This window comes from Suncus etruscus, chromosome 9, assembly GCF_024139225.1.
Source record: "Suncus etruscus isolate mSunEtr1 chromosome 9, mSunEtr1.pri.cur, whole genome shotgun sequence".
Lineage (NCBI taxonomy): Eukaryota > Metazoa > Chordata > Mammalia > Eulipotyphla > Soricidae > Suncus > Suncus etruscus.
Window position 1 is genome coordinate 3,386,712 of NC_064856.1, and position 23,835 is coordinate 3,410,546.

Here is a 23,835-nt window from a genome sequence, read left to right on the forward strand (position 1 = left end):
CAACAGTGCCTAAGAATTGTATTTGTTTTTCTTTCTCAAACCAGTAAAATGGATCCATCATCTATCTATACAATGAAATGCTGACATGTGAAGATTTGCTTCTGCTGCAGGGCACTCTTTTGAATTTACTGGAACATCTACTAGTAGTGAGAGTGTGGAGGGTAAAGTCACAGAAAATACAAGGCCAAATTACCATGGTTGCTGCCAGTCTGGTGCAACTCAAAATGCCTTAGAGGCTATTGTTGATATTTAAAAAGTAATAATAAATTTTATATAGAACTGTGAGCTTAGTAGGACCACACAATTCTTTTTTTTAAATATAATTTTTATTTTGATCATAGTGGTTTACATATTGTTGACAATAATATTTTAGGTACATAATTACTTAAAAACAGGGGATTCCCATCACCGATTTGTCCTCCCTACACCTCTGTTCCCGTCCTACCTCCCATATCCTCCTCCCTCACTCCCAGGGCTGCTAGAATATGTGGTCCCCTCTGTACCTAGCTTACTACTTAGTAGTCTTACACCTGTTTGGTCTTGGTACCTCCCTATTTCCCCCTCTAACTGGGAGGCAGGACTAGATAGTTCAAGTTATGTGGTTTTGTTTGAAGAAGAGAAAAGTAATAAACTGGGGAAAAAATCAAATATGCCGAAAATGGGCAGAATCCTTCTAGAGGCTCTAATCATCGGTTTGAGAGACGAAGGGAAAAAAGAAGGTGAAACACCCCAACAGTACAAAAACAAGTGTCAAATAAAATATCCAGTGAGCACTCCAACAATAAAGATAAGCACCACAAAAAAAGCCATGGTCTTGAGATAAAAAAAAAAAAAAACATGGCAGAGCACATAAAGAAAGAAAAGAAAAGAAGAAAAAAATAAATATAAATGGAGACAACAACTTCAATAACCACACCAAAACAAAGAAATTGACAAAAAGTAGATTGGTAAATAAATAAATAAAAAAATGTTTGTGCTTTTTGCCTTTTTTTTTTCCCTCCTGCACAGGCATAGTAAATATTGGGGTCATTCAAAAAGGAATTCTCTTGACCTAAGAGATACGGGGTTTCTCCACCCTTGGAGTATATTGTCATGGGATTAACTATAGACTCTGTTCAGGTTCATTTACTCTCCCCTTGGTGCTTTCGTGGTGTTTGGAAGACTTCTGCTCAGTCCTGGGTGATAAAATCAGACCTCTGTATCTAGAGATCTCAGTATCTGCACAGGTCCAGGAGTGGGACTTATGATGAAGTCTTTCTTTGTGGTTCTAGAAGTTCTGTTCCCTCAGTGTCATTTTAATCTGTCTTCTGTGGTTGGTGGTCTTGGTCTTTGTGCTGATCCTAGGATGGAGCCTGGGATAGCGCCTTTCATTGTGTTTCCAGAAGACCTAGTCCGTTGCAATTTTCTCAGCCAGACCTTTGGACCTGGATATCATGGTTGTTGTGAAGGTCGTAGTTAAAACCCTAGACTAGGGCTTTTTTATTGGTCCCAGGATACATACAGTCCAGTCATGGTTCTAGCAGCCAGTCATCTGTATGTCGCGATCTTGGCTTTTGGACAGACCAAAGGGTGACAAGTCTTCTGATTTTGTCTTATTGTTAGCTGGTGAGCTAGGATAACTTGCTCTTAGGTCAAATTGTTCCCATTTTCCTCGCTGTCAGGATATCATATTAGAGCTGGCACTTGTTGGTGTTCCAGCAGTATTAAGGATGTCCTGGATGGGATTTGTTTTCTGTAGCTGTTGTGAAGAACTGGGATCCAGGGTTCAAGACTTGGACGGATGGCGTCTAATCACCTGGGGTCTAAGTTGGGTCCACATGACATATTTTCAAGGTGGGAGATATCCCTGTATTGTAAACAAGTATGAGTTCTTATCTCTAGTAGATAAGAGCTCGTTTTTATACGTAAGATTTCCCCCTTTTTTTAGTGTGTCTTTGCAGGGAGAAATGGTGCTACATTATATAGCCGGTTCATTTGGGAGGACACCACATTTCTAATACAGTTTCTATGTCTCTTCCTACATCTGAACTCTACACTGCAGTTGAGAAGTTAAAAGTACAAGTGAATGCCTTGGGGCATCTCCCAAGCAGGACCACAAATTTGAGTTTGTTTCATGTATGATTACAGATGTATATGGGTGAAGAAGCACTGTAGCAGAGACAACAGAAGGACCATAGAATATAATTTTCAGCTCAGAACAAACAGAAATAAGATATAACCTTTGGAGGAGCTACTTGATCAGTACTCACAAAGCTTCTCCTGGAAGAACTTCTCATAAAAGAATAAAATGGCATTGGGAAGAACTTATCTCTTTACCAAGCTTTATCTTGGGAATATGTTTCAAGGATTCACCTCTGCCACATTTCAGAACCCCAGACTTAAAACAACCTGGCAGCATATTTGCCTATTTGCTGCTGATAAGTACCCCATCTACTAACCCATTTTTTTCTAGTAACATGGGTACTATTTGGCCTGTAGAACTCTGTGTTCACCAAGATATATTCCTGTGTTGGTCTGTGCAGTTAGAAAATTAAATTGGGAAAATTCTACAGACATTCAGTGTAAAATGGTTAAACTTCTCCTTCACTCACCTTGACCTCCTGAAATTCAATTTAGGCCAATACTAACACCATTTTGATGGACATAAAACCATAGAAATCAATGACTTAAACTCAAAAATCTAATAGCTCTTTCACTAATAGCTGGTCTGCTCTAAATAGACTGGTTTTATATTGGAAAATGGGGATATAGCAGATGAAGAATCAAAACCATCATCATGAATGATGATGAGCCTACCTACCCTTGTGGGGCTTATGGGACTATGGGGCCACAATATATGGAAAGATGATTTACATCAGAAAAATTCTCAGGAATTATTTATCCTGATTGTTTGATGTTTCTTTGTAATTAGGTAGCCTATGCCTTATAACTCAATTATTAGCCAACTTGGGCATAACTTGGGTATAGCAGAAGGTTGTCTATAGGAAAAGCCACTATTGCCCTGAATAGAATGACATAATTCAAGGATACTGAATTTCCATTTGTGATACAGAGTTTTGGTTAATGCAAAATTATTTCCTAAATATGCCAAAAGAGGAGAGGCTCGTGCATCAAGGTTCTTAACCAGAAAGACACTAGAAAATGGTCAATATTTATTTCTTCTCAAGAGAATTTTGTTTGTTTGCCTGCTTGCTTGCTTGCTTTTGGACCACACCCGGTGATGCTCAAGGGTTACTCCTGACTATGCATTCAGAAATCGCTCCTTGCTTGGGGGACCACATGGACATCGGGGATTGAACTGAGGTACATCTTGGGTCGGCCGTGTGCAAGGCAAATGCCCTACTGCTGCATTATTAATCTGGCCCAACTTCTCAAGAGAATTTTAAGTATGTTTTGCTTTGTATGGATATCTCTGCATAATCTTGAGAGGAGCATATCATCATGTCCTGGGACATCTTAGAGATAGACAGCCTTGCATTACATAATTAAAGATGAGGCTGGATGGCGGTGGATGGCGATGGATTTCTTTTTGCCATCCCAGGCCACGTGGCTCAGCAACCCCATGAACCGGCGAGTTCCAGGCCCAGGTGAAACGCGAAATCACTCACTCACAGACATGCTTCAGGAAGAATCATCTTTATTTAGGCCCTAGCCACCACATGTGTGTGGCCTACTCATAACCTTTCAAGCATACAGCCATTCTAGGCTTGCCCTGCGTCTTATCCTCTTTCAGCCATCTCCCTCAGAGAGCCCAGCAGGGCCAAAAGGCAAAAGCCCCTTAATCCCTTGGCTTCCGGGTTTATCTACCTATTCCAAGACCCCTCCCAGGAATGGGCCGGGCTTTGCAGGTAAGGTCACACCTATTATCCGGTTCCCAAGACCCCTCCCAGAAATGGGTGGGTCTCAGATAGGTACCCTACAGACAGCATAACGCTAGATCAAGACTGGGAAGTCACTAATCACGAAGATCACAAAACAGGCATTTAATTGTAAGCATCTGTTTTTCTTGCTGTGATGTAACACCCTTCCCCAGCTGTTATTTTTTCTTCCACCCTGGTGCCTTATGTTTTTTCCCTGGGCACAAAGGGAGAGGAAAAAAAACCCTAGGGTGAAAAGAGTAAACAAGATAGAGAATTTCACAAAAATTACAAAATGGGTGGGAAAAATAACCACGGAATGTAACCCCTCCCTGGAACTTGTTGGAATCTTAGTGAGGGCAAGACAATTTGTACAAGACTCAGGGATGGAATTCTAGGCAGCTTGGAATATCTCAAAGGACCTAAGGTAAAGTTGGTCTAGAAAAGGCCGAAAGCTAGCTAAAGGCTTGGCTGGCATTCTGCCAAGTTTCCATTTCTCCCCAGTCTTTGTTGGCAAAGTTTAAGAACCTAAGTTAGCTGCCTATGAAATGAGAGCACTAGAATCTGTCACTTAATGACACTGTGAACACAAAGCAATGCTAAACTCTAACCTTAAAGGCCCGGCATCCCTCAGTCAGCTCTAGACAAGTTTCAGCAGGCAAAACATCTGGTGTCAAAGGGAATACACACCAAGGAATGTGCAAGATAGATCAAGTCAAGAAAATATAGGGCCTTTACTTAACGTTTTCCCTATATTTATCACTTTTTAAATTCCAATAATATGAGTGCATTTAATTTTAAAATTTATATATATACATACATATATGTATATATATATTATTTTGGGTCCACACATATTGATACTAGGTAAGGTTACTCCTATCTCTGCACTCAGAAATCACTCCTGGAAGGCTCAGGGGGCCATGTGGGATACTGGGGATCTAAACTGGGTCAGGCTTGTGCAGAACAAATGCCCTACCCACTGTGCTATCATTCCCGGCCCTAAAATAATATATTTGAAAGGATATTGTTTTTTCCAGGAGCATTTTTATTGCTTTCATTAAAAGTTGTACTGGCAAGTATTTATAATAAAGGCAATACAGAGGAGGAAATATTCTGATAAAATGTTCAAATTAGACAGTGACTTGTAATACAAAATGTATAGACTCTTCAAATGTCCAATTCCAAAAATATTTTACTATGTCCACTAATGAACCTGGCTGAAAAATCACAAATTACTGCTGTTTAGTAAATATCTGACAGTGAAATTCTGAATAGCAAAGTGAATAGCATATTTAATGTGTGTGGGGTTTTTTGTTTGTTTTTTTTGTTTTGTTTTGTTTTTGGTTTTTGGGCCACACCCGGCATTGCTCAGGGGTTACTCCTGTCTGTCTGCTCAGAAATAGCTCCTGGCAGGCACGGGGGACCATATGGGACGCCGGGATTTGAACCAACCACCTTTGGTCCTGGATCAGCTGCTTGCAAGGCATATGCCGCTGTGCTATCTCTCCGGACCCATATTTAATGTTTTTAAAGGATATTACTACAAATTAATTTTAATTGGTGAGCAGTTGGAGAATCAGTCTTGGATGTTATAGACTTAAAGGAGATACTGTGGTGTTTAGGATAAACAGAAAGTTAAGTAAATCACAGCACACCTGTAAGGTAAGCTGGACTCTCAGATATATCATTGTATTTTTTCATTCAATTTTTATATGCCCCACTGTTGTTTTATTATTATGATACTTTAGGATTCTAATAATGGTGAAATACTAAAAGGAATAATGCAAATTCTCTAAGAAAAAAATCTTCTGAAGATAAATCTCCTTATAAAATTAAATAAGACTGCAAGCCACTGCAAGTCATAAATTAATAAGTTACAAACAGGTAAATATTAAAAGTACTTGGATTCACTGACCTGTGGCAGTTTTAAGAGATGACCTCAAAATATTGTATTTTACCATTAAAAATATTAGGAACTGAGTTTTTAATTTGGCATTTTACATATTAATCTATTTCACCATCTTACAACTCTGTGAAAAACATCTATTTCCTATTCCCATTTTACATGAAAGGTACAGAAATGATGTAATTTGTTTAAAATACCATAGCTAATCAAGTGAAATATCAGAAGAAGGATAAATACCGGATAATCTCACTTATTTGTGGTATACACAATAATAGGATAAGAAAATGCAAAATATATATAGGAAGTACTTAGAGTATGGGAAATGAAAAGGACAGGAAAAGAAAGAAATCAAGAGAAGTCATAAGAGGGAGCATATGGGAGTAATCGACAGTGAGGGCCAGAAATCTTGGAGTACATTGATGGTATAGAGGATAGATTTTTTTTTACATTAAAACCACAGAGCTGACAAAACTATAAGCAAGAGACCCAAATTACAATAATCAAACTTTAAAAATGTGCTTATTAAGGAAATGGGGCAGAGTGGGGGAATATGGTGAAGGGAAGTGGTCACAGGTGGTGGTTTGGTGTTGGAAAATTTATATCTGAAACTCTATTTGAAACAAATTTTCAGCCCAATAAATAACACCATTGGTAGGTGCTTGCTTTGCCAGGAGCTGACCTAGGTTCTATCCCAGGAACCACATATGTTCTCTTAAACACCCACCAGGAGAGATCGTTGACGGAAGAGCCAGGAGTAAGCCCTGAACATTTTTGAGTGTGTTCCCAAAACAAAAAATAAAGTAGTATCAAAGTAACAAAATAACTTTGTCAATAACAATGACTTAATTAAAAAAGAAGAGAGAAAAGTGCTGTTGATTCTTTAGCAAATAGGTCATAAGCTGAAAATTTCAAGTTAAGATGAAAACGTTTAACATTTATTTGCAAAAACAGAACAAAACAAAACAACTCTCTCTATAAGGCTAAGATGGAGACTGACAATAGTCATATATGTCTTACCTAAATCCAAATAAAAATGCTCTCGTTTTGTTTTTATTTCAGGACTGTGGTTATTATGTAGTGCTTGTCTTTATTGCTGTAGTGCTCATTGGATTTTTGTTAGATTTTTCTTTTTGTATTGTTGTGGTGTTTCTCTTCCTTTTTCCCTTTCTTTTCTCACACCTATGTTTAGAGCCTGTAGAAGGACTCCAACCATTTTCGGCTTGTTTGATATTTACCCCATTTTATTTTTTTTCTTCTCTTCAAATAGAACCACATAACTTGAACCATCTTGTTCCACCTCTCACATTGAGGGGGAAATCATGGAGGGTACCAAGACCAAACAGTTGTATGATCACTAAGTCATAATAAAAAATGATCGTACTTAAACACCAAATCTAAATCCAGTGCCAACAGAATCGATACCCAACCTAAAACAAACTAGACACAGAGGGAACCACTTATGCTAGCAGCCTGCTGTGTAAGGAAAGGAGGTATGGGATGCATACAGAGAACGGGGGTGGAGGGAGGACAATTGTGGTGGTGGGAATGCCCTGATTCAATATCACTATGTACCTAAAATATTACTGTGAATGATATGTAATCCACTTTGGTCAAAATAAAAATTACTATTATTATTATTATAAAAAAGGAAAAATTCTTTCCAATAAGACAAAATAGAAAGAGATCAAATCAACATTTAATTCTTTTGCAGCTTTTTAGAAATGTTAAAAAAGGGGGGACTTGTTTTCTCTTGAATGAGATTATTTTAATTAGAGTAAAAAATTATATTATAAATTTTAAAGAATCAGATCTGTTTTATCTAGCTCCTAATCGTCATACTCTTAGACTATGACTCTAGCATCTTCTACATAAATATACGTTTTTGGAAGCCTTTGGAATTGTTTGTTTTATTTTGGCCCTTTAAAGTTATTTCTATTGAAGTATCATTGTTTACATAAGAATCATTCTTTTACATTTGCAAAACATGAAGCCAAATTGCATATACTGGTTCTCCCACCAGTGATTGTAGATCCTTCTACCGTTAGCCACTTGTCTCTTTCCCCTTCACCACAGAAGTAGCCCTGTTTCAGATTCTATTATGTTTCTAGAGCAAAGGAGAAAGAAAAAAGTATATTTTGATCAAATATTTTTGATCAAAAGAGATGATTACAACATTGAAATTAATTTTTAAAAGAGAAAATGAAATCATTAAAATTCTCTAGTACTTGGCATTTTATTGCCGACCCCTCAAATGATTTGTAGAGCTATCTATGATATAACAGAAGGTTATGCTGGAGAAACGATAATTGGAAAAAGTTAATTGCCATCTCCATTTCATTAAAGCAATTCAGTGAGACAATTCAAAAAAAATAGATGTCTATGCAATTTTCACACATCATTTGTTTGCCAAGCCACTCGGGCCTAGATGCCTTTTACTTCTCAATTTATAGTAAATACATCTATGAGATAAAACTGGATCTAGAAAATGCATTGGCCTGTGTTTGATGAAAACGGTTAGTGGGAGCCCTTTCTTAACATTCCCCACTTAGACAGAGTAGCACATCTGCTCTGAGGTGCCTGCACTTCAAAGTCTGCTATTAAATGATAAGAAGAGGAAGAAAATGAGATTTCTCTAGAATAATTTTTTAACCACAGAAGTACCTTGACCCTAGCGACCACTCAATAATTTCTGGTTCATTCCTAAATATGCATTGCTATGGTCTGTGATGAAATATTTAGAATATCTGCATGACTCTGTCTTCTGGGAGTTACAGATAACAACCCAATGCCTGTGAGAATATTTCTATTGCCTGAAGAGCAGAGGACAAAGTGTGAGGGGACTGTCGATGGGAGAGAAAATTGGCACAGTGTAGCGGGCTTAGAAATAAGACTGCTAATAATTTGTGAAGGAAAAGAGCAAATCGGAGCTGAAACAGTTCATGAGAGGTGATTCTGTGAAATATTTGAAGGAAGTTTTCATTCCTTTTAAATAAAGAAAATTGAAAAGGTTTATATTCATTTATAAAATTGATAAAAATATGCCACTATTTCGTGACAGATTATATAATAGTATATACTTGATTCCCATTCCAGTAATAGGCAAAGCATTTGTAAGCTTTAAAGTATAAGTAAGCAAATGATAATAAAACCACTATGGTCCTCATGGAATTACTGAAGGTGGAAAAAAATTACACTTGAGAAGGTGTTTGCCATTGAAGCCAATAGTTTAGCAAGAAGTGTTTACTTTTAATTATATTCTTCCTTTCTTTGTCTTCTCCAAACCTGAAATGTTGCATTTATTTTCTTAATTCCTAGCTTCAAAATTTCCCTGATTATTATGGTTTTTTGAAAGAATCAAAATGAAATGGTAATAATTATGCTTTGCCACTCTATACATTTTTTTAGGGTTTTTGGATAAGTTACCCTAAACTTGATATGAAAGAACAGTTGATTAATTCTGTTTTTCATTGTTTTATTTATTCTGCCTGGCAATTTCTCATTTCTGAGTGCATGAATATTTTTTCCTAGTAGCATGTAGCATGCCTCACAGCAGTACTTGATATTTCCCTTTTGAATTTTACATTATTCTTTCTCTGTAATATCTGGGTTCCTCAAAAGTTTTACAGCTAGAAACAAAGAATGTCAGTCTGTGCATATACCAGATACCTTATCTGTGCCAGATAGGGATGCATGTTGAAGGAAATAAAGGAAACTATTTTTTTCCATTTTTAAATTTGTAATAGAAATTATTCCCTTTGTGACTAGAGTATTCACTGCCAGTATATGCAATTTATTCTAAATAATTGACATAAATTATATAAAATCATAGGACTAGAAAAGGTTATCATTTTCAAGGTTATCACTATTTCGGAGAAAAGAAAGCATATAGAAGATTGGTGTTACAGATAGCTTATTATAATATTTGTTCTATTTTTAAAGGTTTGATTTATTATATTGTTTCTAATATATTATATATGTATGTATTTAATATATTATAAATATGTATTATTTTTCCAACCCAAACTATTGGTATAACTTTGACATCTAACAATATTTTCCAGTTACTAATTTACCACTCTACTGTTTTGTGACCTTGTGTAATTTATATTCAGCTTATTCATTTGTTGAATAAAACTTTACTTATCTTAGTCTACTTAATTAAAAGAAGAGGTTTATATTTGCACCTGCAGTAATAAAATAGCTACACAAAATACCTTTTTTTTCTTTTCTTTTCTTTTTTTTTTTTTTTGGCTTTTTGGGTCACACCCTATGATGCTCAGGGGTTACTCCTGGCTGTGCACTCAGAAATTGTTCCTGGCTTGGGGAACTATATGGGATGTCAGGGGATTGAACCTCTGTCCATCCTAGGTTAGTGCAGGCAAAGCAAATACCCTAATTCTTGTACCACTGCTCCGACCCCTACACAAAATATTCTTTTCTTTTATTTCTTTTTTTTTTCTTTTTTTTGGTTTTTGGGTCACAGTAGCAGCATTCAGGGATTACTCCTGGCTCCATGCTCAGAAATAGCTCCTGGAAGGTTTGGGGGACCATATGGGATGCCAGGATTCAAACCAATGACCTTCTGCATGTAACGCAAATGCCTTACATCCATGCTGTCTATTCGGACCCTACACAAAATAATCTTTTTTTCTTTATTTAAACATCTTGATTACAAATATGATTGTGATTAGGTTTCAGTCATGTAAAGAACACCCCCCTTCACCAGTGCAACATTCTCACCACCAATGTCCCAAATCTCCCTCCATCCCACCCCACCCCCACCTGTACTCCAGACAGGCTTTCCAGTTCCTTCATTCATTCACATGATTATGGTAGTTCTCTGTATAGTTATTTCTATAATTGCACTCACCACTCTTTGTGGGTAGCATCATGAAGTGAGTTGGAAGTTCAGCCCTCCTCTCATTGTCTCTGAGGATTGTTGCAAAAATAACTTTTATTTTTCTTAAAACCCATAGATGAGTGAGACTATTCTGGGTCTCTCCCTGAATTATTTCACTCAGCATGATAGATTCCATGTAAATCCAAGTATAGGAAATTTTCATGACTTCATCTCTCCTGACGGCTGCATAATATTCCATTGTGTATATGTACCACAGCTTCTGTAGCGATTCCTCTATTGAAGGGCATCTTGGTTGTTTCCAGAGCCTAGCTATTGTGAATAGTGCTGCAGTAAATAAAAGTGTGAGGAAGGGTTTTTTGTTTTGTGTTCTTGTATTCTTAGGGAATATCCCTAGGAGTGGAATAACTGGGTCAAATGGGAGCTCAATTTCCAGATTTTGGAGGAATCTCCATATCACTTTCCATAGAGATTTGACTAGAGGCATTCCCACCAGCATTGGATAAGAGTTCCTTTCTCTCCACATCTCCGTCACCTCTGATTGTTCTCATTCATTGTGATGTATGCCAATCTCTGTGGTGTGAGATGGTATCTCATTGTTGTTTTGATTTGCATCTCCCTGATAATCAGTGATGAGGAGCATTTTTTCATGTGCCTTTTGGCCATTTGTATTTCTTTTTATCAAAGTGTCTATTCATTTCTTCTCCCCATTATTTGATGGAATTAGATTTTTTCTTCTAAAGTTCTGTCAGTGCCTTGTATATTTTGAAAATTAGCCCCTTATCTGATGGGTGTTGGGGGAATAGTTTCTCCCTCTCCGTGGGTGGCTCTTGTATCCTGGGCACTATTTCTTTTGACGTGCGGAAGCTTCTCAGCTTAATGAATCCTATCTGTTGATCTCTGTTTCCACTTGTTTAGAAAGTGCAGTTTCCTCCTTGAAGATGCCTTTAGTCTCAATGTCATGGAGTGTTTTACCTACGTGTTGGTCTATATACCTTATGGTATCAGATTTAATAGCAAGGTCTTTAATCCATTTGGATTTTACCTTCATACATGATGTTAACTGGGGGTCTATGTTCGCTTTTTGCAAGTGGCTCACCAGTTCTGCCAGCACCACTTGTTGAAGAGGTTTTCCCTGCTCCACTTAGGGTTTCTTGCTCCTTTGTCAAAGATTAGGTGATTGTATGTCTGGGGAACGTTGTCTGAAAGCTCAATTCTATTCCACTGATCTGAGGGTCTGTCTTTTTTCCAATACCGTGCTGTTTTGATGAATATTGCTTTGTAGTACAGTTTAAAGTTGGGGAAAGTAATGCCTCCCATTTTTCTTTTCCCTAGAAGTGCTTTAGCTATTCGAGGGTGTTTATTGTTCCAGATGAACTTCATAAGTGTTTGAGTCACTTCTTTGAAGAATGTCATGGTTATCTTTAGAGGGATTGCATTAAATCTGTACAATGCTTTGGAGAGTATTGCCATTTTAATGATGTTAATTCTGCCAATTCATAGCAGGGTATGTGTTTCCATTTCCATGTGTCCTCTATTGTTGGATACTGTGACTTGTTAGAGGCCATTTTGCTGTCTTCTGCCATAGTCCAGCTTTTCACCTACAAGCTGCCTACGTGCAGTTTTGCTGTGAGTCCTTGAGTTAACAGGAAAGAATGTGCAGCTGCAGGAGATAATTAACTTTGTAGCCCGGAGGAGAGCAACACGGCCCGGTACCATTCCCAGAAATGAGGTCCCACTCCCTCAACTGCATTCCTGAGTTAACGAGGCGGTTTTCAGTTTGTGTATGTTACATTGTCTGTTCAAGATCATTTTTGTAAGAACATCTACACCCACCTCCTAATAGTTAAGAGTTTAGGAATGTAGCTAGAAGGTCATAAGATGTTTCCATGGAAACTGCACGTTAACCATGACTTGCAGGTCGTCCTGCCCCCTATCCCACTGCCCACTGCCTTATTTGGAAAATGATTTACTTTCTTTGTTTCATGTAGCCTGAAATGTAGTTTTCCCTTATATGGAGCAAATTAGCAGCCTTCGCACCAAAAGTTTGATTGACACTGCTTTTTGCCTGCCTCCTTCACCTTCCCTATATAAGAAGGTGTTGGACTCCAATAAAGTCGCCTTTGAACGGATTACTCGTCTTAGGTCATTATTACTAACCTCTCTCAGATTTTTTACAGGTGTGGTCGTGCTTCTAGCCCTGCTAAATAAAGGTGCGGTCGTCCGTAAGCCTCTCGACTGATTCCTGCTGGCCGGGCCCCTCCGGGGGGCTTGCAGGACCCCGCATTTTGGCGCCCAACGTGGGGCCCGAAGACCATCACACTCGAACGACTACAGGGCGGCGAGTCCGGAGCCGTTTCGTAAAACGCAGGTACCTCATCAGGGTAGCGTAGAAACGAGTTAGCCTTAACAAAAAATAAACTGCAGTTTTTTCAAGTCGTTCCCACCGCTGCCCCTGATTGGCTTTTGGGGCTTCACCCATTGGATCCGCTACCATGGGTGTCACGTTAAGTACTGAGCTTAAATTCATTAAGGATATACAGTCTGAGTTAAAAGCCAGACATGTGGAGGTTACTAAAAAAGATATCTGTGATTTCTTGATGTTCGTTCATGATGTTTGTCCTTGGTTTGTTATCACCTGTCCAGAAATTGTTGCTTCCACTTGGGATAAAATAGGACAGGAGTTAAGTGATCATTTTTCAGCTAATGATGAGCCCGAGAAAGAGAAAATAATGTTTCAATATTGGAGCCTGCTGAGAGACATTATTGTGACTAAGAATAATGCAAAAACTGCCAAAGAAATTATCCGTGCTGTTAAGTCTCATGTAGAACAAGCCTCCCGTGAGTGTTCCAGAGCCCCCTCTCGCTCTAATTCTGTCTCTCACCTTCCGTCATCCTCCCAAGATCCTTCCTCTTCTGTCCCTTCCACCTCAAAATTACCTGGCTCTTCCTTTGCCTCCAAATTAAAAAATGCTCTCAAAGACTTTCCTGATACTTCTCGCCTGTACCCCACCCTTACTTCTGTTCTTGCTTCTGCTCCACCTCAGGAACTTAATCCACAGGATTCTCAAACCCTAGAAGAAGAAGCCGCTAGCTACCACAATCCTCCTGTCACACAACCTCCTCCATATAATTGTCCTGCTCCACCAAAATGTATTCTTCCTATTCCCTCTGCGCCTACTGCTTTAGACTCTCATCTCATTACTATTACTTCCATGATCTCCCAACTCACAGATGAGTTTCATCAATCTCTTGAAATAAAACCTGATGTCGCTACTTTTCCTGTTCTTCTCCCTGATGGAGAAAATCGTCCCCCACCTCCTTCTCAACGTCCTCTGCCACCCAATGCTTCCTGCCCTCCCCCGCCGCCCACTGGTCCCCGCACCCGTGGCCGGGTGCGGCGTGAACGTGAGGCTCAAGCCGCTACTGAAGCTGCGGCCGATTCGGATTCTCAGCATGAAATAGACTCAGAGGGAGAAGAAGCCCAACCTAGCGGCGCCAGACCACCGGAGGGTGAGACACCTATGCGCTATGTAGCCATTAATAAAAAAGATCTTAATGAACTGCTTCAAGCGGTCAAAAATTACAGTATCCAGGCCTCTTATACGATCTCATGCCTTGAGTCCCTGGGGAATGGCGGTGCTCTTCTGCCTTTTGAATGGAAGCGTGTTGTCTCCAATGCGCTGCCGCATAAGCTTTACTTGCTCTGGGAAACGGATTTTTATAAGATCTGCCGTGAATTGGCTAGAGGGGATTATGCTTTCCGGTTCTGCCCCATATGACACTATGCAGCAACAACGCACGTTTCCCCTTAATTATCTCACCAATACGAGTTTCGCTGCCATGACAGCTTGGCGAAATTTACCCAAGGAGGGAGATGCTTATGCCCCGCTCAGTCAAATTATGCAAGGCCCAGATGAACCCTATAATGCGTTCATCAGTCGCCTCCTAGAGGCCGTGGAAAGAGTCGTGGGCACTTCTTCCTCTGAAATGACGAATCCCTTCGTCAAGCATCTGGCCTATGAAAATGCCAACTCGGCTTGCAAAGCCCTCCTAAAAGGGCGCATTGCAAACAAATCCATTCATGATATGATTGATCTTTGCCGTGATGCTGACCCTATCGCCCACCGAGTTGTTCACGCTATGGCCGCCATTCAAGCCCAATCTTCGGGCAAGGTCTGTTATTCATGTGGACAAACTGGACACTTTGTCTCTCAGTGCCCTCAGCGCTTAGCTCCTGCTATGCAAACAGGCATGGCAAACCCCCGCCCTCCGCTTTGTCCGCGCTGCCGCCGCGGCCGCCATTGGGTCGCCGAGTGCTATGCCGTTAAAGACGTAGCTGGCAATCCCCTGCAGCCTAATCACCGCCTTTCGGCTCAGGGAAACTCCAACAGGGGCCGGCTCCGGGCCCCGCGCCATCAATTCCAACGCTTTGTTCCGGCTTCGGAGCCCAGCCAGCCGGTACAGTCCAACCCAGCTCCCCAGGCATATTACCAGCAACAACAACAACCTTGCCAGCATCAGCCACTAGTCCCCCCCTCAATGCTCCCACCTCAACAACCTCCCTTGTCAGGGCAACCCCAGGGAGCGCGGGACTGGACTTGTGCGCTTCCACCCCACACTTATTAACCCCTGAGCATGGTGTTTGCCAAATTCCCACAGGCATTTTTGGCCCGCCGCCACCTGGACATTTCTTTATGATCATTGGGCGCGCATCTATGACTATCAAAGGCCTCATTATACAACCTTCCGTAGTAGACAATGACTATACCGGGGAAATTATACTTCTTGCAGTCGCCCCCTATTACCCGGTACAGGTACTGCCCGGACAGCGTATCGCGCAAGCCCTTCCGCTTCCCCTTAACGTTACTTTGCCTTCTCTCCCGGAAATACGCGGCAATTCAGATCCCGGCTCCTCTGATATATTTTGGGTCCGTGCCATGTGTAAAATTAGACCCCCGCTTGTTATCACAATTGAAGGCTAGCCCTTCATGGGCCTTCTTGACTCTGGCGCGGACACTACTTGCTTTTCTCCCACCGATTGGCCCCCCGATTGGCCCACCACTGCCTCCTTCGACTCTGTCTCTGGAGTCGCAGGGACAGTCAAACAAGTCCTCATCAGCGCCAATAAATTGGTCTGGCAAGACGAGGACGGAGACACTGGCCTTGTTCGCCCGTACATTATCCCAGACCTGCCCATTAATTTGTGGGGCCGAGACATCATGGAGCAAATGGGTGTATATATCATCAAATGCAGAAACCCTGCCGCTCTAGCCCAAATGATGCAGCAAGGCTATACGCCCTCTAAAGGCCTGGGACGAAATTTATAAGGCATTTCCAAACCTATTCAGACAACACCCAATCCTGGCCGCCAGGGGCTTGGATATAGCTCTGCCTCCTATCCCGTTTCTGTGCGTACCGCGCCAACGCCCCCTGCTGAGAAAATCACTTGGCATTCTAATACTCCTGTGTGGATAGGACAGTGGCCCTTGTCCGCCGAAAAGCTTCAAGCTGCTTCAGCGCTAGTACAAGAACAACTTGACGCTGGCCACATTGAGCCTTCCACCTCCCCTTGGAATACGCCCATTTTTGTAATTCGCAAGAAGTCCGGCAAGTGGCGCCTCCTTCATGATCTAAGGGCAATTAATAAAACAATGGTCCCTATGGGAGCCGCTCAGGCAGGCCTCCCTGTACCGTCAGCCATTCCCTCCAACACCTTTAAAATTGTTATTGATCTCAAAGATTGTTTCTTTTCCATACCCCTTCATCCGGATGACTGCAAATGCTTTGCTTTCTCTCTGCCTGTTTCCAATTGCGCTGGTCCCTGCCCTCGATATCAATGGAAAGTTTTGCCTCAAGCATGGCCAATAGTCCCACCCTTTGTCAGAAATATGTTGCTTCCTTCATTGATCCCTTTCGTACCTTACACCCCTCTCTTTATATAATTCACTATATGGATGATATTCTCCTCGCCTGTCCCGATGAATCTCTCTTACGTTCTGCCTCTTCTGATCTAATATCCCTCTTATCCTCCAAAGGCTTTAACATCTCCACAGACAAGGTACAAGTTTCCCCACCATATTTGTTTTTAGGATTCTAACTTTTACCATCACAGGTGAAAACCCAAAAGGTGCAAATTCGCACCCAGCATCTCAAAACACTTAATGATTTTCAACGACTCCTTGGTGACATTAATTGGCTTCGCCCCTATCTCAAACTCACCACAGGTGACATCAAACCCCTTTTTGATATTCTCCAAGGAGACTCCAACCCCTCTAGCTCTCACTCACTTACTGATCAAGCACGTGCTGCCCTTGATCTTGTTAATTATACCATTCAGAATCAATTTATTACATATTATAATCCTTCGGCCCCCCTTCAACTTATTGTTTGTTCCACCGCCTTTACACCCACCGCTGTTTTTTGGCAAACTGCACCCCTCTACTGGGTTCACCTTCCTTCCTCTCCTTCTAAAGTTCTCTCCACATACCCTTCCTCCATCCTTCGCCTTCTGCACCAAGGATGTGACATTTCTCTCAAACTTTTTGCTAAACATCCTGATCTCCTTATTCTCCCCTACACTCACCAACAATTGGCCTGGCTTGCAGACCAGGATCAGGCCTGGCTCCTTTTTCTCACTTACTTTCATGGCACCATTTCCTCTCACATGCCAGCAGACAAACTGCTGCACTTCCTCAATAAACACCCTGTCGTTTTCCCAAAACTCACTAAGCATCAACCCATTGCCCCTGCCTCTCTGGTTTTCACTGATGGCAGTTCCAACGGTGCTGCCTCCTTTTCCGTTGATGGACATCAACACACTGTTCCAACTGCACACACTTCCACCCAACTTGTTGAACTGGAAGCTGTTTACCAAGTTTTTCTCTCTGTCCCTCAAGCTTTCAATTTATATACAGACAGCCATTACATTGCATCCTCTCTGCCTCTTTTGGAAACTGTGCCGTTTATTAAACCCTCTACTACTGCCTTCACCCTCTTTTCTAGTATTCAGCAGCTCATTCTACAGCGATCCAACCCCTTTTTTGTGTCTCATATTAGTGCACATTCAGGATTACCCGGTCCTCTAACCTTAGGTAATTCCCTTGTTGACGAAGCCACCCGTGCCCCCTCCTCCGCCCTCTGCTTCCTTTCCACCTCTACTCCACCTTCTTCACTGACTCCTTTACAGCAAGCCTCTCTCGCTCATCGCCTTCACCATGTTAATGCTCAAACCTTACGCCTTAAATATGCTATTACTCGTGAACAAGCCCGTGAAATTGTTCGCTCCTGTAAATCCTGTCTTTCTCTTCTCCCTGAACCTCACGTTGGTGTTAACCCCCTTGGCCTCGTGCCCGGTGAACTTTGGCAAATGGATGTCACTCACTTCTCGGCTTTTGGCAAACTCAAGTATGTTCATGTTACTGTAGACACCTTTAGTGGTTTTATCTGTGCCTCCTTACAAACTGGAGAATCTTCCACCGATGTCATTGCACACATGCTTCACTGCTTTACCATCCTAGCAGTGCCCAAACTTATTAAAACGGATAATGGCCCTAGATATGTTGGCCATAAGTTTCAAGATTTTTGTGCAAAATTTCACATTAAGCACAAAACTGGAATAGCCTTTAACCCCCAGGGTCAAGGCATTGTTGAGAGAGCTAATCAAACCTTGAAAAACATGCTCTTTAAGCTCTCAGGTGAAAGTGAAACCTTGTACAATCACCGCGGCAAGCATCGCCTTCTACTTGCCCATGCACTCTTTGTGCTCAATTTCTTGTCTCTTGATCCTCAGAGCCGTTCAGCGGCTGATCGTTATTGGCACCCACACACTGCCAATGATTTCCAGTCTGTCCTTTGGAAAGACGTTCGAACAGGACTCTGGAAAGGGCCGCACCCCGTCCTCATCTGGGGCAAAGGCCATGCTTGTGTCCACGATACTGACACAGGCGACACCCGCTGGCTTCCAGACCAGCTGGTCAAGCACTATAACCCACCCAAGGCCCCCAGGCCTGAGAACCCCGTTCCCCCTTCTCTTCCAGAACCAATCACCGCTGACCTTGCAGTCTCCACTATCAGCCCTGAAAATGCACGTCCTCTTGTTGCCGTTGCACGTCCTCTCGTTGCTGTGGTTGCTCCTGCTCCCCTCCGCCTGCCCTGCCCAGAACAATGACCGCTATCGAGTCTTCAATTACACCTGGCAAATCATCAATGAAGCTGGCGACGTCGCAAATCAAACGTCCATCCTTTCCACCTCCATTCCTTGGCCTGTTTTGCAAGTTGATCTTTGCGCTCTCGCCATGGGTGCAAGTTGGTTTTGGGGCACTTCTGCCTTTCGTCTGCCTCAACCTCGTGCTGTTGACCACTACGACTACTACGCCCCCGCCTCCGGAGGCTGCAACTCCGCCTTCCGCAGAGATGTCTTAGGCAACCCCACCACCACCTTTTATGTCTGCCCTGGACACCACCGTCCCCGCTCCGACGACTTCAGATGCGGCTCTCATGAAGAATATTTCTGCGCCTCCTGGGGTTGTGAAACCACTGGCAACACCTACTGGCATCCTTCTTCCTCTTGGGACTTCATCACCGTTTCACGCCCTCCTCCTTCTCTGCCTCCTCTAGACTGTGATGCTTCCTCTGCCACCCGTGGATGGTGCAACCCCATCCTCATCAACTTCACTGCCGCTGGCCGCAAACATCACTGGACTCAAGCTGCACAATGGGGACTTAGACTTTACATTCGGGGTACCGATTATGGTCTTCTTTTTTCCCTCCGTCTACTTAAACAGTTGCCAATTTCCCGCCCCCTCGTGGTGGGCCCCAACACCTTTCTTCACCCCAACTTAGGTACACCTTTTCGAGCCCTTTCTCCTCCTTCTCCTCTTCCTTCAGCATCTTCTTCTCTTCGCCAACTCACTCTGCCTTCAGGTCCCTCCCCATCCTTTCAAGTTATTCTCAACCTCATGAACGCCTCTGCTCTTGCTCTTACGTTGTTGGCTTTGTTTTTCTCCTCAACCTCCTTTCTATGAAGGCGTTGCTGTTTTTGGCAACATTTCCTCTACCACAGACCCCTCTCATCTCCGTTGGCACACACAACCTCAACATGGCATTACAGTCGGACAAGTCGTAGGCTCTGGCCTTTGCCTTAAGCCTGCGGACTCCTTACTCCCTAGCCAGCTGCTCGATGTGTGCAACGACACTGTCGACGTCTCCAACTCTTCTTTCTCCGACACTTACCTCTTAGCTCCCAATGGCACTTACCTTGCCTGTGCTTCTGGCCTCACTCCTTTTGTTATCCGCTCTTCTTTCCTCCTTTCTCATGACTATTGCATCCTTGTCATTCTCATTCCGAAAATTACCATTCACTCTGAACACATCTTTCCCTCTTCTGGTACTTCACCCTACCCATTCTCTTCTCCATCCCTCTACCGCCGACGTCGCGAGCCCTTCACCTCTGTCACACTTGCCGTTCTCCTTGCTGTTGGTGCTGCCACTGGCGCTGGCACAGGTATCTACTCTCTTGTCTCCACTCAATCTAATATTCGCATTCTCACTCAGGCAGTAGAACAAGACATCAATGAAATCAAAAATAGCTTACAATTTCTCACTGATACTGTCAGCTCCCTTGCTGATGTTGTCCTTCAAAACCGTCGTGCTTTAGATTTTGCCCTTATGAAGGAAGGGGGAGTCTGTGTAGCACTTAAGGAACAATGTTGTATATTCAAAGACAAAACTGGATTAGTCAGGGACAGTGTTCAGCGCATTGGCGATGGTATGAGAGAATTTCAAAAACGTTTTGACCAAGAACAAAGTTGGTACCAGGGCTGGTTTTTCTCTTCTCCTTGGCTCCACACAATACTGTCCACTGTCTTGGGCCCTCTTATTAGCCTCATGCTGCTCTTTTCCCTTGGCCCATGGGCTTTCCGCAAACTCACGGCCTTTGTTAAAAACCAGGTAGATGAAAAAGCAAAAACCTCTGTTCAGGTTACTACCAGCAGTTAACCCCACGTGACTCCTGTGAAAACTTGGCTTTAGTCACCAAGCCGCCCTTCCAGCCACTAAGTTTTCAGGAGATTGAGCGAATTGCTAACAAACGGAGCTCGCTCCGGTCTTTGTGCTCTCGGCTGTGGAGATGCCTACGACGGGATTAGCAGGGTTCCAGTTAGGGCATGGCCCCAAAAGGCTACAGCGCATGATTCGGATCTCTGTGCACACCCACGGCGCCTGTAGCCACCTTTTTAGATGCGGCTAATGGCCATGTCTGACCTGGTCAAACCCTGTAGCCTAAGACAGGGTCTTCCACCCATTCACGACTTTCCTTCTTTTATTAGAAGAGAAAGGGGGAGATGTTGGATACTATGACTTGTTAGAGACCATTTTGCTGTCTTCTGCCATAGTCCAGCTTTTCACTTACAAGCTGCCTACGTGCAGTTTTGCTGTGAGTCCTTGAGTTAACAGGAAAGAATGTGCAGCTGCAGGAGATAATTAACTTTGTAGCCCGGAGGAGAGCAACACGGCCCGGTACCATTCCCAGAAATGAGGTCCCACTCCCTCAACTGCATTCCTGAGTTAACGAGGCGGTTTTCAGTTTGTGTATGTTACATTGTCTGTTCAAGATCATTTTTGTAAGAACATCTACACCCACCTCCTAATAGTTAAGAGTTTAGGAATGTAGCTAGAAGGTCATAAGATGTTTCCATGGAAACTGCACGTTAACCATGACTTGCAGGTCGTCCTGCCCCCTATCCCACTGCCCACTGCCTTATTTGGAAAATGATTTACTTTCTTTGTTTCATGTAGCCTGAAATGTAGTTTTCCCTTATATGGAGCAAATTAGCAGCCTTCGCACCAAAAGTTTGATTGACACTGCTTTTTGCCTGCCTCCTTCACCTTCCCTATATAAGAAGGTGTTGGACTCCAATAAAGTCGCCTTTGAACGGATTACTCGTCTTAGGTCATTATTACTAACCTCTCTCAGATTTTTTACAGGTGTGGTCGTGCTTCTAGCCCTGCTAAATAAAGGTGCGGTCGTTCGTAAGCCTCTCGACTGATTCCTGCTGGCCGGGCCCCTCCGGGGGGCTTGCAGGACCCCACACTCTATTATTTCTTGGAGCAGGGCTTTATAGTTTTCTTTGTATATGTCCTTCACGTCTTTGGTCAAGTTGACTCCAAGATATTTGAATTTGTGTGGGACTAATGTGAATGGGATTGCCTTCTTGATGTCCATCTCTTCCGTATCATTATTGGTGTATAAAAAGGCAATTGATTTCTGCGTGTTAATTTTGTAGCCTGCCATCTTGATATATGAGTCTATTGTTTCTAGAAGCTTTTGGTAGAGTCTTTAGGGTTTTCTAAGTAGAGTATCATGTCATCTGCAAACAGTGAGAGCTTGGCTTTTTCCTTTCCTATCTGGATTCCCTTGATATCTTTTTCTTGCCTGATCGCTATAGCAAGCACTTCTAGTACTATGGTGAAGAGGAGTGGTGAGAGAGGACAGCCTTGTCTTGTACCAGAATTTAGAGGAAAGACTTTTAGTTTTCTTCCATTGAGGATAATCTTTGCCATTGGCTTGTGGTAGATGGCTTCAACTAGATTGAGAAAGGTTCCTTTCATTCCCATCTTGCTGAGAGTTTTTATCAAGAATGGGTGTTGGACCTTATCAAATGCTTTCTCTGCATCTATTGATATGATCATGTGATTTTTATTTTTCTTTTTGTTGATGTTGTGTATGATGTTGATAGATTTACGGATGTTAAGCCATCCTTGCATTCCTGGGATGAAACCTACTTGGTCGTAGTGTATGATCTTCTTGATGATGCATTGGCTTTTCTTTGCCAGGTTTTTGTTGAAGATATTTGCATCTGCATTCATCAGAGATATTGGTCTGTAATTTTCTTTTTTGACAGCATCTCTATCTGGTTTTGTTATCAAGATGATGTTGGCTTCATAAAAGCTGTTTGGGAGTGTTCCTGTTTTTTCAATTTCATGGATGAGCCTGGCTAGGATTGGTAGTAGCTCCTCTTGAAAGATTTGAAAGATATTGTTAGGAAATCCATCTGAGCCTGGGCTTTTCTTTTTGGGCAGATGTTTGATTACAATTTCAATTTCCTCAATAGTGATGGGGGTGTTTAGATATGCTACATCCTCCATACTTAACTGTGGAATATTATAAGTGTCCAAGAATTTTTCCATTTCTTCTAGGTTCTCATGTTTAGTAGCATAAAGTTTCTTAAAGTAGTCTCTGATTACCCTTTGGATCTCTGCAATATCTTTCATGATATCCCCCTTTTCATTTCTAATATGGGTTATCAGGTTTCTCTCTCTCTTTTTGAGTTTTGACAATAGTCTATCAATCTTGTTTATTTTTTCAAAGAACCAACTTATGCTTTTGTTGATCTTTCGGATTGTTTTTTGGTTTTCCAGTTCATTGATTTCTGCTTTCAGCTTTGTTATTTCCTTCTGTCTCCCAATTTTATGTTCCTTTTATTGGTCATTTCCTAATTTCGTGAGCTGTGTCATTAAGTTATTCAGGTATGCCCCTTCTTCCTTCCTGATGTGTGCTTGTAGAGCTATAAATTTTCCTCTCAGGACCGCTTTTGCTGTGTCCCATAGATTCTGGCAGTTTGTGTCTTCATTGTCATTTGTTTCCAGGAAAGTTTTTATTTACTCTTTGGTTTAATCTTGGACCAACTGGTTGTTCAGTAGCAGGGTGTTTAATTTCCAATTGTTAAAGTTTTTCTTCTGTGTGGCTTCGTAGTTCACATCTAATTTCAGAGCCTTTTGGTCAGCAAAGGTAGCCTGCAAGATTTCTATTCTCTTGAATTTACAGAGGTATGTTTTGTGTGTCAGCATGTAGTCTATCCTGGAGAATGACCCATGTACATTGGAGAAGAATGTGTATCCAGGTTTTTTGGGATGGAGTGTCCTGTATATATCTACTAGTTCTCTTTCTTCCATAACTCTTTTCAGGGCTAGTATATTTTTGTTGGGTTTCAGTCTGGTTGACCTATCAAGTGTTGATAGGGCCGTGTTGAGTTCTCCCACAATTATTGTGTTATTATTGATGTCTTCTTTCAAATTTGTCAGGAACTGTATTTGATAATTTGCTGGTCTCTCATTGGGTCATATATGTTTAATAGTCTTATTTCTTCCTGTTTCACATATCCCTTCATATAGTGTCCATCTTTGTCCCTTACCACTTTTCTGAGTATGAA

General features: G+C 41.9%; 1 protein-coding gene across 1 annotated transcript; it reads left to right on the top strand.

The window, feature by feature from the left end:
- The first annotated feature begins 15,615 nt into the window (after positions 1–15,615).
- LOC126017547 (endogenous retrovirus group K member 25 Pro protein-like) lies at positions 15,616–15,954 on the top strand. The gene has a single exon (XM_049779484.1). The coding sequence runs from the start codon at positions 15,616–15,618 to the stop codon at positions 15,952–15,954; it is 339 nt and encodes a 112-aa protein (XP_049635441.1).
- The last annotated feature ends 7,881 nt before the right edge of the window (positions 15,955–23,835 follow it).